This window comes from Chlorocebus sabaeus, chromosome 27 (genome assembly GCF_047675955.1).
Source record: "Chlorocebus sabaeus isolate Y175 chromosome 27, mChlSab1.0.hap1, whole genome shotgun sequence".
Classification (NCBI taxonomy): Eukaryota; Metazoa; Chordata; class Mammalia; order Primates; family Cercopithecidae; genus Chlorocebus; species Chlorocebus sabaeus.
Window position 1 is genome coordinate 25,674,414 of NC_132930.1, and position 15,247 is coordinate 25,689,660.

Below are 15,247 nucleotides of genomic sequence, written 5' to 3' on the forward strand. Positions count from 1 at the left end.
GTGGACAATTCAGGTCAGGTGCAGTGGTTCATGCCTGTAATCCCAGCACTTTGGGAGACTAAGGTGGGTGGATCGCTTGAGGCCAGGAGTTCAAGACCAGCCTGACCAACATGGCAAAACCCCATCTCTACTAAAAATACAAAAATTAGCCGGGCATGGTGGTGTGCACCTGTAATTTCAGCTACTTGGGAGGTTGAGACACGAGAATCTCTTGAACCCGGGAGGCGAAGGTTACAGTGAGCCAAGATCTCGACGCCACTGTACTCCAGCCTGGGTGACACAGTGAGGCTCTGTCTCAAAAAAAATTAAAAAAAAATAAAGTGTACAATTCAGTGGTTTTTAAACAGAAGTCTTTTATAAATTAAAAAAAGGTGAAATCCAAAATGATATGTGGCTATTGTATGATTCTGTTTATATGAAACGTTTAGAATAGGCAAATCCATTAAGACAGAAAGTAGAAGAGTGGTTTCTAGAGGCTGGGGTGGGGAGTGGGGAAATGGGAGTAACTGCGACAGGCATGAGGTTTCCTTTAGAGGTGATGAAAATGTTCTGGAAATAGATTGTGATAGCTGTACATCTTTGTACAGTGAGCCATGATCATGCCACTGCATTCCAGCCTGCGTGAGAGAGCAAGACCCTATCTCAAAAACAAACAAATAAATAAAAAGAGAGCCTGTCAGCCTGCATCACAAAGCAAAATCCAACCACCCTATGTCATCATTTCTAAAGTATGTATTTTTTCATATTTTAGCATCTGCAATATGGAGATAAGATTTATAATTGCTGTTAGCCAGACAGAGGCCAAGATGTAGTTCAGAACTCGTGAACACTTGGTCCTTGCTCTTGAAGCTGTCATGTCTTCAGGCAAGCGTTGTGCATGGCTGGAACTACGGGTGGAGAGTTCATTGCCATCACCCTGTGATTCATTACTGAAACGTATCATGTACATTCAGTCAGCCACCAGAACAGAGCAACAGGACATACATTGGATATTAGAGAAGAAAATATCCCTTGGCCAGGTACTGTGGCTCACACCTATAATCCCAGCTACCGGGAGGCTGTGCCAGGAGGATCACTTGAGTCCAGGAGTTCCAGATCATCTTGGGCAATATATTGAGACCCCAACACTAAAAATATTTTAAAACATTAGCCAGAGCTGGGCGCAGTGGCTCACACCTATAATCCCAGCATTTTTGGAGGCTGAGGCGGGTAGATCACTTGAGGCCAGGTCAGCCTGGTCAACATGGTGAAACCCTGTCTCTACTAAAAATACAAAAATTAGCTGGGCGTGGCAGTGGGCACCTGTAATCCCAGCTACTCCAGAGGCTGAGGCAAGAGAGTCGCTTGAACCCCAGAAGCAGAGGTTGCAGTGAGCCAAGATCACGCCACTGCACCCCAGCCTAGGCGACAGATGAAGACTCCATCTCAGACAAGCAAACAAACAAACAAATTAGCCAGGAAGACCCCTTGATCCCAAAAGTTTGAAGCTACAATGAGCTATGAATGCACCACTGCACTCCTGCCTAGGCAACAGATGAAACTCTGTCTCCAAAAAAAGAAAGAAAAGGAAAGAAGAGAAAGAAAGAAAAGGAAAGGAAGAAAGAGCGGCAGCAAGAGTGAAAGAGAGTGAGCAAGAGAGAGAGAGGGAGAGAGAAAGAAAGAGACAGAGAGAGAAAAGAAAGAAAAAATATTCCTGGTTGAAAGAATAACAACAATAATTAAGGCCTTTAGAGGACCTAAGAAAGGAAAATACCACAAGTAGAGGAAGTTGTATCAGGTTTTGTTACTCAAATATGGTCAAAAGTTCAAAGCAATGAGGGGCTGATGTGGAGATGATTCACTCACCATAAGGAGCTGAGTTTAATCATTTTTAAAAGAAGGAACAGAAGAACACTGAAAATGAACCTCCACTTACATGATACATCTTTGTGCTTTGTCAATTACCTTTTTCCTTTACATATTTCCAAACTGCCCTTCAGAAAGCTTCACTGCTAGTTTATTAACCTTTTCTTGATAAAAGGTAAACTGAGATCTTGTGCATATTTCTCTCTACTCAAAATCACAACATAATCAGCAACTATCATGCCTTAAATTTAACATTCAGACATACAGCCTTCTAAAAGTTTGGTAGACAGAACATGAGAATGTGAAGCGCTCAAGATTACTCAGCTCTCCCCCCTTATTCGTATTTACAACACATTCCCCAGGGGGAGGGAAATTCATTCTGCTGCATGGCTCAGCATGATTCACAAATTGCAGGCTAGCATTTTGAAATGTCATTTTTATTGATCTCCATTTGATGTTCCATTTGCCTTTCCTGGAGTACACAAATTATGTTTATGGCATTTCTCTAATAGCAGACTTTGAGAATCTCAGTTTAAATGAGATCTGAAAAAAAATAACCAAACGAAATATCAACGAAACAAAACTATTTGGATGCACATAAATTAATGCTGATTTTAGCATTTAAATATCTTCCCTGAGACTTCATAGGTCACAACAAGGGTGCAAACATACTATATAATAAACATAATAACACATTTCAGAGCATAACAGGCAGCTAAAAACTATTATAAAAAGCAAATCTCAGGCAGGAAATGTAAATATGTCAACTGAACACATATGAAACATAAAGCATGATTCAAAGAGTGAGATTAGGAAAATGAAAATCAAATCCTATTCTGTAAACCTAGAAATCTGTGCAGCGCCACCAGTCCCGTAATAAAAATCAGCTACCAGGTCAATTTATCTTGCTAGCTACCATAAGTCCTTACAAATGATTTTAAAAATAAATTAGTCAATGAAAAGCTATTGTAACCACACAAAAACATGAAAAATTTGCTTTATAGAATATGTACAATTTTTTTAAGAATCAGTACAAAGTTCAAATGCAGTTTAATATTTTCAAATATAATAGTTGTTTAATAAGCTAACTTATAAGTGAGTTATACAAAATTAAATTATCCACATTAGAAAATAATTACACTCTCAAGCAATGGTACACCATCCTTAGGTCTATTCACACATAAGAATGAACTGCTAGTCTCAAGCTGAAGACAGACAAAGAGAATAGATTATTTACTATGCCTTTGATTTCAAAAAGCCAAAATTATAATAGGACTCTTTATCTTAAGACACTGAATATTTTCAGAAGAATGACTGATTTCAAACTGCTCCATAGAAAGCATATAATAAAGCATAGGAACACTGATTACAAAGTGATACAGTGAAATCAATGATACTAAATTTCTACCCATCTTCCAAAACCTGCTCAGATGCCCTCTCCTTACTCTGTATTGATCACCTAAGCCACAAGTTACCCCTAAGACGTCTGACTTCCAAAGCACTTAGCCCTTTCTACGAATACTGTGGATACTTAACGCACCTTACTTTATACTAAATAATCTTTATCTATGTATCTCCACCCATTACTAGCATTTTAAATGTTCCTTGAGCCTTCAATAAATACCTGCTGAATGAATGAATGAGTGAATGACTGACTAGGTGGACAGATGGTTGGATGGAGACTTCTGGCAACAAAATCCAAGGTCGTGGGTCACAGATGGTTTAAGATATTGAAAAGCATTTTATTGAGACATGCTGGCAAGAATTAGCACTAGATAAAAGATGAAATTATGGCCCCCCCAAAAATAACCTTTTAGAAATTCTTTAATAATTCTTATTTTACCCAGTTTTTATGTTCTAATTAATATAAAATATGAATTTCAATTTTTTTAATCAAAAAAACATACTCTGGCACTACAAAGATAAGAACAGTGGTTTAGGCCTGGCATGATGGCTCATGCCTATAAACCCAGCACTTTGGGAGGCCAAGATGGGCAGATCACCTGAGGTCAGGAGTCTGACACCAGCCTGGCCAACATGGTAAAACCTCGTCTCTACTAAAAACATAAAAATTAGCTGGGCATGGTGGCAGGTGCCTGTAATCCCAGCTACTCAGAGGCTTGAGACAGGAGAATCACTTGAACCCAGGAGGTAGAGGTGGCAGTGAGCCAAGATCGCGCCACTGCACTCTAGCCTGGGTGACAAGAGTGAAACTCTATCTCAGAAAAAAAAAAAAAAAAAAGGTGAAAAAAAAAAAAAAAGAACAGTGGTTTAGCTCCAAACTAAAATTTTACTATGCATAGAAATAAGATCACTTAGATTTTCTTACAGAGTTTAATTAAATCACCAATATCCTTCTAACGGAAACATGCTTATCAGATAAAAGTGTTAAGGACAGAATACAAAACTATGTATACATTATGGCCACAAACAAACCTGGCATAAGAAAAGAAGCCAGAAGGAAATAATACAAAATGACCTGGGTGATGACTTCAAAGGAAGAAACCACGGGCCATGTGTTTCTACTTTCTCCATCTTCAATACTCTATTTTCTCTCAATAATCACTACGATAGATCTCTACATGAGTCCTTACCTTTTCTCTCCTTATATATCCTCAAATTAAATCAATATGCATCATATATTACTATCTGCTTTTACATTTAAAAATAACCTTTTAGAATCAGGCATAAGATGAATCACAGCTTAGTACTTCTCATAGAGTGAACATGATAAAGTATAACTCCTACAAGCCTCAATTTTCTCATCTAAGTAAACCACCTCGGCAGGACTAATTAATATCTCATGTAAAACACCTAGCAGCACGGCGCCTACCTCACAGGAGTGCTCCATTTTCTTTTCTTTTCTTTTCTTTTTTTTTTGAGACAGGGTCTCACTCTGTCACCTAGGCTGGAGTGTAGTAGCATGATCTTGGCTCACTGCAGCCTCTGCCTCCCAGGTTCAAGCGATTCTCCTGCATCAGCCTCCCAAGTAGCTGGGATTACAGGCGCCTGCCACTACGCCTGGCTATGTTTTGTAATTCCACTGGAGATGGGATTTCACCATGTTGGCCAGGCTGGTGTTAAACTCCTGACCTCAAGTGATCCGCCCACCTCGGCCTCCCAAAGTGCTGGGATTACAGGTGTGAGCCACCGCGCCTGGCCTTGATTTTCTTTAATTCCCTTTTCAAGATGTTCTGGGTGATGACTGAATTCCCATACAGTAAATACACAGACATCTCTGATTAACCACTGTAGTTAAGGGGTAATCAAATTATCTTGAGAAATGCCTCCTGTATCAAAGGACTTTAAAATCTACTACTAAACAGCTCAGGAAAAATATAAATAGACCCCAGTACTCCTCTGTGCTTAGTCTAAATGAGGCCTCACAATCTTTCTGAACACAGCAGCCCAGGTAAAATGAAGGAGCTGCCATAAAAGTGAAAACCTATCTGTCATCAGTAACCTAGACAAGAGGCTTTTTAAGGAGCTTCTCCCAGCACATACTGTATAATGTCAGTGGCACAGGTGAGAGACAAATTCTTTTCACAAGTTTGTCGAAAAATTTAATCTATGACTCTAATCCACCCAATAAAACATTTCAACAATGTAGATTTTAAAAAATAGATGTTTAGAGATTTTTCAAGTTTGGTTTAGTATTTCAAAAAAGAAACATCACAGCAAATCTTCATGACAATGGATCTGATAATGGATTCTGATCTGTACACCAAACGCACAAGCAACAACAAAAAAATTGATAAACTCAACTTCATTGAAATTAAAAACTCTTGTGCTTCAAAGGACATCAAGAAGGTGAAAAAACAACCTACAGAATGGGAGAAAATATTTGCAAATCATATATTTGATAAGGGTGTAATATCCAGAACATATAAAGAACTCCTGTGACTCAACAACAAAAAGATAACCCAATCAAAAATGGAAAAAGGACTTGAATAGACATTTCTCCAAGATCATACATACATAGCCAATAAGCACATGAAATGATGATTCACATCATTAGTAATCTGGTAGAAAACAAAAATCAAAGCTGCAATGACATACCGCTTCACATACACTAGGATGGCTATAATCAGAAAAACAAGAAATAAAAAATGTTGGCAAGGATGCGGAGAAATTGGAACACGTATACCCTCCTGGTGGGAATGTAAAATGGTGCGGCCACTATGGAAAGCAGTTTGGCGGTTCCTCAAAAAACTAAACACAGAATTACTTACAATTCCACTCCTAGGTATATACCCAAAAGAATTGAAGACAGGGTCCCAAACTGTATACCAATGTTCATTGAAGCACCATTCACAACAGCAAAAAAAGTAGACACAGCCCAAGTGTCCATCAACAGATGAACAGATTTTTTAAATGTGGTATAGACAGACAATGGATATTATTCAGTTGTAAAAAGGAATACAGTTCTGATACATGCTACAACATGCATGAACCTTGAAGACATTATGCTACGTAAAATAAGCCAGACCCAAAAGGACGAAGATTGTATAATCTCATTTATATGAGGTACACAGAACTGTCAAATTCATAGCAACAAAAATAGTTGGGCACAGTGGCTCATGACCGTAACCCTTGCAGTTTGGGAGGCTGAGGTGGGCGGATCCCTTGAACCCAGGAGTTCTAGACCAGGAGTTCTGGGCAACATAGGAAGACCTTGTCTCTATGAAAAATAATAATAAATTAGCTGGGTGTGGTGGCGTGTGCCTTAAGTCCCAGCTACTCAGGAGGCTGAGGTGGAGGATTGCTTGAGCCCAGGAGGTTGAGGCTATAGTGAGTCGTGACAGCACCACTGCACTTCAGCCTGGGCAACACAGAGTGAGACCCTGTCTCGAAAAAAACAACCACAAAAATAAATCAGAGGTTACCAAGGTTTGGGAGGAGGTGGAATGAGGAGTTACAGCGTAATGGTGGCAGTTTCTGCTTGGAGTGATGAAAAAGTTTTGCAAATAGGGACGATGGTTACACAACACCATGAATGTACTTAATGTCACTGAATTGCATGCTTGAAAATGATTAAAATGGCAAATTTTATATTATATATATAACTACAATAAAAATATATAAAAGAAAGTAAACTTAAAGGCACAGAAAAAGGCAACAACAAAGAAACATGACAGCTAAACTAATAAACAAAAATGACACCGCATCAGTACCTTTCCACACACTGCCTTCGGGACAGGGGAGGCTGACATCTTCGGTTATGAGCTTCTCGGGCAGCAAGTCTAGCTCCTGACAACTGAAAGAGGTACAAAACCCATTGAATAAACTGGGAAATCTCTATCATCCTAGAAGAACTGGCAACACATTCTCACATCAAGAAGCCAGAAATTCAACCAATTCAATAGGCATTCTTTTTAGGGGAAAACAAAACAGTGAAAACTGGGTAAATTCTAGAGCAGCTTGAAGCAATATCCAGCATATTAAAGCACTGAGATTAACATATGTTCACTGTAGCATCATCCACAATAGCAAAAAGGTGGACACAAGCCAAGTATTCACCTTAATGGGTATGCAGAAGAGTGGTATATGATACTGTTTTACCACAAACCTAACAAAACTGAAAATTCTCTCGTCAAAGCTTTCAGAAACTTCAACTGGAGCCAAGTTCAAGAGAATACCAAGTTCATAACTATATCTCTAAATGTCTTCATTGGTCATCTAATAGCTGTATAAGGGATGTTCAATGCAAATGTTCAAAAAAAGTGTTTTTAACACTTTCTGGAATGATCATGATTTCTCTTTAGTGAGAAATCTATATTTGCCAACAGTGCTATCGAGTGAATGCTTGTGCCCCCTAAAATTCGTATGTTGAAGCCTTAACCCCAATGTGATGGTATTTAAATGAGGGGCCTCTGGGAGGTAATTAGGTCAAGAGGGTAGAGCCCTCGTGAATGAGATTAGTGTCCTGCTAACATAGACAGTACTTGCTTCCTCTCTCTGGGAAATGAGGATATAATGAAAGGATGGTCCTCTGCAAATCAGGAAGAGGACAGGACCTACACCAGACACCAGATCTGCCAGCATCTTGATCCTGCACTTCCCAGTCTCCAGAACTGTGAGAAACAGATGTCTGTCGTTTAAGCCACACAACCTATGGTACTTCTGTTATAGAAGCCCCAGCTAAGACACAGAAGATCAGTCACCCAATATTACCACCTCAGAGTCTTATGGGGAATTAAGACTTTGAGACAGTAGTTCAAGGTATCAGTATTCAGAGTAAGCATGAACTACAGTTTTCTGAACCAACAAACATAATATCTCCATCTCTCTTAAGAGATTTATCTTATATGTTCAGACCGCATATTTTTATTGGTTTACACATTCTAAACAAAGTTGTCACATATACCAAAAATAAAAAATAAATATCCAAAAAGTTGATATACCTTTTCATCTTCCCACTGAAAAAAATTACAGTCTTTTCTATCTCTACAGGCTGAACAGGCATAAAACCTCCGAGTTTCTTCTTTCCCTTGGGTCACCTTTACAAACAGAAGAGTGGGTCCTAGTTCCAGAATAGAAAAAAAAAAACAAAAAGTGTCAATGGTCATCTGCATCAAGTTCTTAGTTTTCACCGCCCTTAAATAAAATTTGTTTGAGCTTTATGCACAATTTATCATAATTAAATCCATTTCTTTGGTTGGTTTTTTGTTTTGTTTTCTTGAGACAGGGTCTCCCTCTGTAGCCCAGGCTGGAGTGCAGTGGCAACATCATGGTTCACTGCGATCTCTGCTTCCTAGCCTCAAGGGATACTCCCGCCTCAGCCTCCCGAGTAGCTGGGACTACAGCTGCGTGTCTCCAGCTGTTTTTATTTTTTGTAGAGACAGGGTATCACCATTTTTGCCTGGGCTAGTCTCAAACTCCTGGGCTCAAGCGATCTGCCCGCCTCGGCCTCCCAAAGTGCTGGGACTACAGGTGCACGCCACCATGCCGGCTTCTCTGTTTAATGAATGTTTCTTTTCTCTCTGTTACAACATTCCGGCAGTGACTACTCATAAATAATTTTTGAAAACAGGTCTCTCCAGAAAGAAAATGCTACTGTCAGTATAGCTGCTGTCTACGTTGTGAATGTTACAAACCTGAGACTAAAACAAGGAAGGGACTCGGAGAATTGAGGACTTTGACATCTCTTGCGCGTTTACCCTGGCAGCGAAAACCCGAGCTTCGAGTTGGACACGCCCACTTTCTGTAAGTTAGACAGTCTAGTTCGCAGGCAAGGATTACACTCTGTCTTTCTCCCTGATTTTTTATTTTTGAAGGGACAGCAAATCAACAAGTGAAATCCCCAAGTACTTGTCAACGAGAACTATTCAATACCATGCATCCTTCTCTTTGCCTACCTTTCTGCCCCTTCCCCCCCAAAAAGAGATGAAATAGTCCTGGAGCCAAAACCACAAGAGTGGAGACTTGCTCTGAATGTTTCTCAAGTAAGTTGAAAAACACCACGTTCCGAGGAAGGAGTATTTTCTAGACTGCACACTGGTGAGGGAAAAGAGGCTGATAAAAATACAGGAGCCCCAAAAGCCACTTCCAAGCCAATTCACACCCTGAGCGCCCGGCAGTTAGGCTGAGCCCAGACTCTGACCCACCGTGAGGGCACAGCGGGGCGGGGACGGCGGGATCCGAGGGAAGCACCACCTCCATTCCCGAGCTCCCCCGGCACCCTGCGCTGCCCTCTGCCTCCGCGGCTTCAAACACATCCCTGGGGGCCGCCATCTTCCCGCCGCCGTCCCGAAAGCCTCAGTACGAACCAAGAATGCTGAGAAAGAGCGCCCCCGCGACCCAAAGCGACCGACAGCGCCCCCAGGCGCTTAGGAGGAGCTGGGGCGGGGGCTGCCGCGGCGGAGGCCACGCCCCGAAACGCAGTCCCCGCTCTCCTGGGGGCTGCACATAAGCGGCCCCTAGCGGTGGGGCTCGCAGGTCACTCGTGGGACCTGTGCCATGAGCACAGCGCCTGAAAGCACCCTCTTTTCTTAAGAATATAGCCAGGAGGTGAGATGATTCAAACAAAGATTTAGTTGTATTGTAGGTCCAAAAGGCAGCATTACCACCTCTGCCAAATAGCTGAAATGGCTGCAGCAGCTGCGACTGATGGACCATTCTTTGTTTTTCAGAATCACAGTCACTGCATCATCCTCTGTAACTTTTGAACAACGCTGAAAGTTGCACATCATAATTGCACACTCATTGACACTTATACATTAGAAAGAAAGAAAACCGTGCCGATTTGCAGATGACATGACTGTCCATATTTTAAAAATCCCAAAGAATCTATCAGGAAAACACCTCCGATTTAAACTGAGTTCAGCAAGGTTGCAGGATATGAGATAAACATACAAACATCAACTGGATTTCTAAATACCAGCAATGATCACAAGAACACTCAAAAATAGAATACCACTTACAATCATTCAAATGAAATGGGTGTAAATCTAACGAAATATGTACAGGGTTTTATGTATGCTAAAAACTCTAAAATGCTTGATTAAAAAAAATCAAGGCTGGGTGCAGTGGCTCACACCTGTAATCCCAGCACTTTGGGGGGCCAAGGTGGGAAGATTGCTTGAATCCAGGAGTTCGAAACCAGCCTGGGCAACAAAGCGAGACCACATCTCTAAAATAAATAAACAATTTTTAAAGTTTTTTAAAAATCAAAGAATAGCCGGGTGCGGTGGCTCACGCCTGTAATCCCAGCACTTTGTGAGGCTGAGGCGGGTGGATCACGAGGTCAAGAGATCGAGACTATCCTGGCTAACATGGTGAAATCCTGTCTTTACTAAAAATACAAAAACAAAAAAAGCCGGGCATGGTGGGGGGCGTCTGTAGTCCCAGCTGCTCAGTAGGCTGAGGCAGAAGCGTGGCATGAACCTGGGAGACAGAGCTTGCAGTGAGCCGAGATGGCGCCACTGCACTCCAGCCTGGGCGACAGAGCGAGACTCCGTCTCAAAAAAAAAAAAAAAAAATCAAAGAATAACTAAACAAATGCAGAAACATGCTGCACTCATAAATCAGAAGACTCAACATAGTAAAGATATTGGTTCTCCCCAGGTTTAATGCATATACAGGTTTAGCACAATTGCTATGAAAATCCCAGCCAGATTTCTTTGTAGATTTAGACAATATTCTGAAATTTATATGGCAAGGCGAGGAAACTAAAATACCTAAAACAATTTTGAAAAAGAATAATGAAGTGGGAGGAATCAATCTACTCAATTTCAAGTCTTATAGTGCAGTAATGAAGATGCATCCACATATCTGTGATTGTAGACGAAATAGTCTCCTTATGTTATTTAAAGAACCATTGGGGCATGTGCCTAGTTAACATCACACATTGATGCTATAGTTTATTACTGTAAAAACATGGCTGTTTTTCTCTCACATTTCATGTAACGGTTTTACTCAAATTCTCCATCTGCACCAGTAGCATCTGTGTGTTTGATATACCAGTGTCCCCTTTTTCAAGTTGTCCAGCACACTTTTTCAGTGTATATTATCTGCACATGTCTGGTCTTTTGAGATAGGCAATTTTCTACAGCTATGAGGATGATACTTTTGGACACTATCTCAAGACCTAACCAGCTGGGCACATGGTCTCAGGACCTCTTGAGACAGTGCCCCAGGCAGAATAAAAATTAAGAGACCTAACTACCTACTCACATGAACTCTAGCACTTTTATTTACAAATTTGTTTTAGATGTACAAATTTGTGATCTTAAAAGACTTGTTTATAAAATTTGCAACTGAATTTGTGAACTCATAAAACCAGAGTTACTGAGTCCATATTTCCTCTTTCTCTTTTAAATAATGCTGATTCTGTGAGGCAACCTCTTTAAACAGCCAAAACCAGTATGGATGTGCAGCCTTTACAGATAAGCTTCCCCAAACAGTAAAAATACAACAAAGGTTGATCCAAATAAGGTAAATGGGAAGGCACTGCGAAATGTGAGAGCTGCCGAAGGTTTCAAACATCAGGCCATTTTCTTTGCAGAGGGATAATTTTGGGGAGAAAAAAACTCACCTTATTTTCAGATATATATGGTAAATAGCCTGTGTTAAATATTACTGATGGGGTTATGAATATGACCAGTAAGTTATAAATGTTTCATTTAATTTCCTGATAGTGTTTTGAGTCTGTACAGGAAAATGCTTGAGTAGAAACATACCGAGAGATTCAGCAAGGTTCTCAAAGGAAGCCAAAGACATAACTGAAAATAGGTCCGTTGAGGCCTAAGCACCAGGAGAGACCTAGATTACACTTATCACACAGAGCGTGATCCTGGGCTGCTAAGATTGCTGGAACTCAGCTACTCTCCCAGCAGACTGTCTGGTCAAAGTGGTGAGTTTTCTTTCTTTCTTTTTTTTTTTGAGACAGAGTCTCACTCTGTCGCCCAGTCTGGAGTGCAGTGGATCAATATTGGCTCACTGCAACCCCCACCTCCTGGGTTCAAGCAGTTCTCCTGCCTCAGCCTCCCAGGTAACTGGGATTACAGGCATGTGCCACCATGCCCGGTTAAATCTTTTTTTTTTTTTTTTGGTGTTTTTAGTAGAGATGGGCTTTCACTATGCTGGCCAGGCTGGTCTTGAACTCCTGACCTCGCGATCCACCCGCCTCGGCCTCCCAAAGTGCGGGGATTACAGGCGTCAGCCACTGTGCCCAGTCCAAACTGGTGAGCTTTCTAACAGGGCTGGTAGTCTCCTTCCTTGGCTTCATCAATAGAACAAATCAGTCTTTTGAAAGTCTTCAATTCCCAAACCTCCTTCAGAGAAAATGGTGAAGCCAGAGGAGAGTTCTGTAGTGGAGCTCTGACCATCTTCTCTATCTTCTGGTAACAGGACCCCAGTTTTCCTTTGGGAAGCCAACCCTCCCGATTTTAGCCCATGTGGTTGTGAGAGGTGTAAAAAGTGGCAGGGACTGGCTTGGATTTGGGCAGGTGACTTGCAGCTTCTGCTGGAATGGCTGAGAAAAAAAGGTGTCTTGATTACATGTTTTCATCTCCGTGGCATTCATGATGTTGATTGCTCATATGTCCGAGGGGTTCAGCTCTCCAGTGTTACCTGGGCTGAGTCACACATCTAGTGGTTGGCTCGTCCTGGATCATCTTAACCCATTTATGCCTGAAGTTGCAATTTTGTGAATTTTTGCAATCAGACCTTGGCGATGACCTTGAGCATTAGGATATAAATAACTCCCACATGCTTAGCGTTCCCATAATGCAACACTAATCAAACATGGGTTGGGGCTGGGATAACTCAGCTCTGCTCCGTGTGTCTTTCCTCCCCCTCCTCCTGGAACCACCAGGACAGCCTGGGCATATCTTTTTCATGGGGATGGCAGATGCACAAGAGAACTAGCAGAAGCAGACAAGTTCCATGAGGCCTGGGGTTGGAATTATACCACTCTCACTTCCATCTCATAGTTTTGGCTCAGGTAAGTCACATGGACCAAGCATTGCAAAGTTACATGACAAGGAATGTGATCAGGAAATGGTGAAGAATCAGGGTCCATGACACAATCGACCACATAAGCCTTCTTCACCAGGGCGACCAAGGAGCCAGTGACAATGTTCCCCACCCGTTGAGGAGCACCTGCCTTATTCGGAAGCCAATAAGAGAAAAGCAGGACTGGGAGACAGGCAGGTCTGAGGACACCATGTGAGCATCTAGATTCAGCCATGCCTGAAGTTTTCTTTTCTTTTTCTTTCTTTTTTTTTTTTTTTTTTTTTTTTTTTTTTTTTTTTTTTTTTTTTTTTTTGAGACAGAGTCTTACTCTTGTCTCCCAGGCTGGAGTGCAGTGGCACGATGTCTACTCACTGCAACCTCCACCTCCTAGGTTCAAGCAATTCTCCTGCCTCAGCCTCCCAAGTAGCTGGGATTACAGGCACCTGCCACCACACTAACTTTTTGTATTTTTCATGCAGGCTGGTCTTGAACTCCTGACTTCAGGTGATCCGCCCGTCTCGGCCTCCCACAGTGCTGAGATTACAGGCGTGAGCCCCTGCACCCGACCAGCCTGAAGTTTTCAGTTACACAATTCATAAATTCCTCAGTGGCTCTTTAAGCCAGTTTGAGATGGGGTTGGTTCTGTCACTTATAATCAAGAATGCTGATTAATGATCTGTGGCTGCAGCCATAATATTGGATGGGTGTATCTGTCCTTGAAGTCCTTCTCCAGTCAAGATCAGGTTACTCTGACCTTCCTTCTCGCTGCCACACTCCCTGTAGACCTGCCTGTTTCCAACTGCCTCCATCTTTCCTCCCTCCATCCTCTCCGGCCTTTGTGGAGGAACCTGGACTCCTTGCTGTTTTTTGTCTTGCTGCCCCAAAGTAAGCACTCACAACTGTTTTTTGTTGCTGTTGTTCTGTTTTAAGGGGAAAGCGATCAGGGAAGACCAGCAACAAGAATAAAACCTGCAGAGACCCTACCACAGCAGCCTCTGCTTTCCAGTTCTGGATCCCGGCACCCCTGCTGAGAGGGCCCCGCAATCCCCTTGACTTCATCTCTCTAATTTCCAAGAGTAAAGCTCACCAGACCTTTTTCCAGCCCTGAAAAGTCTCAACTGTGAAAACTTGGCTGGGAAAGGACTTGGATACAAAGGGACTCTGTGTAGCCTTCCTTAGATCTTTGAAAAACAGCGACAACACTGCTGAACCAAACACCCTGAAACTAAGGACGCTTTCTGATAAGCTATTGAGATTCACTGGTCATTTCTGCTGTGCTGGACAGGAGCCACGATGGAACGGGCCTTTCAGAAGCCAATAAAGACCTGTTTCATGGAACTCCTGCGACTTCCTCCATCCACATCTCAAGGAGATGCCCTGTCCCCCGTCTTCCTGCCTGAATATGATGCCTCTCTGGCATGAAAGCTGGGAATGAAGTGCAGAAGAGAACGTGTGTGTGTGTGTGTGTGTGTGTGTGTGTGTGTGTGTGTGTGAGACTGCTTCTTGCAAACGCATAGAAATTAAACCTCAAGATAAATACATCTGGCTGGCATGATGGTTCGCGTCTGTAATCCCAGCACTTTGGGAGGCTGAGGCAGGCAGATCGCTTGAGGTCAGGAGTTTGAGACCAACCTAGCCAACATGATGAAACATTATCTCTGCTAAAACTATAAAATTTATCTGGGCATGGTGGCAGGCCCCCTGTAATCCCAGCTGTTGGGAGGCTGAGGCAGGAGAATCACTTGAGCCCAGAAGGCAGAGGTTGCAGTGAGCAGAGATCACACCACTGCACTCCAGCCTGGGCAACAGAGCAAGACTCCGTCTCAAAAAAGAAAAAAGAAAGATAAATAAATCTGCTGAAAAGTAAAATACTATGTGTAGTGGGTTGTTCCCCAAACATTCATGTTCACTCAGAACATCATATGTGACCTTACTTGGCAGTAGG

The 15,247-nt window shown here is 42.0% G+C and overlaps 1 protein-coding gene across 1 annotated transcript in view; it reads right to left on the reverse strand.

Moving 5' to 3' along the window:
- The window catches only part of ZCCHC4 (zinc finger CCHC-type containing 4), a 56,569-nt gene extending 46,956 nt beyond the window's left edge, over positions 1-9,613 (reverse strand). Inside the window, exons 1-3 of the mRNA XM_008017727.3 lie at positions 9,453-9,613; positions 8,250-8,368; positions 7,020-7,102 (exon numbers count right to left, since the gene is read on the reverse strand). Of these exons, the coding sequence (XP_008015918.1) occupies positions 7,020-7,102; positions 8,250-8,368; positions 9,453-9,579 (329 nt within the window). The 5' untranslated portion in view covers positions 9,580-9,613. The remainder of the gene's footprint in view (positions 1-7,019; positions 7,103-8,249; positions 8,369-9,452) is intronic.
- Positions 9,614-15,247: the final 5,634 nt, after the last annotated feature.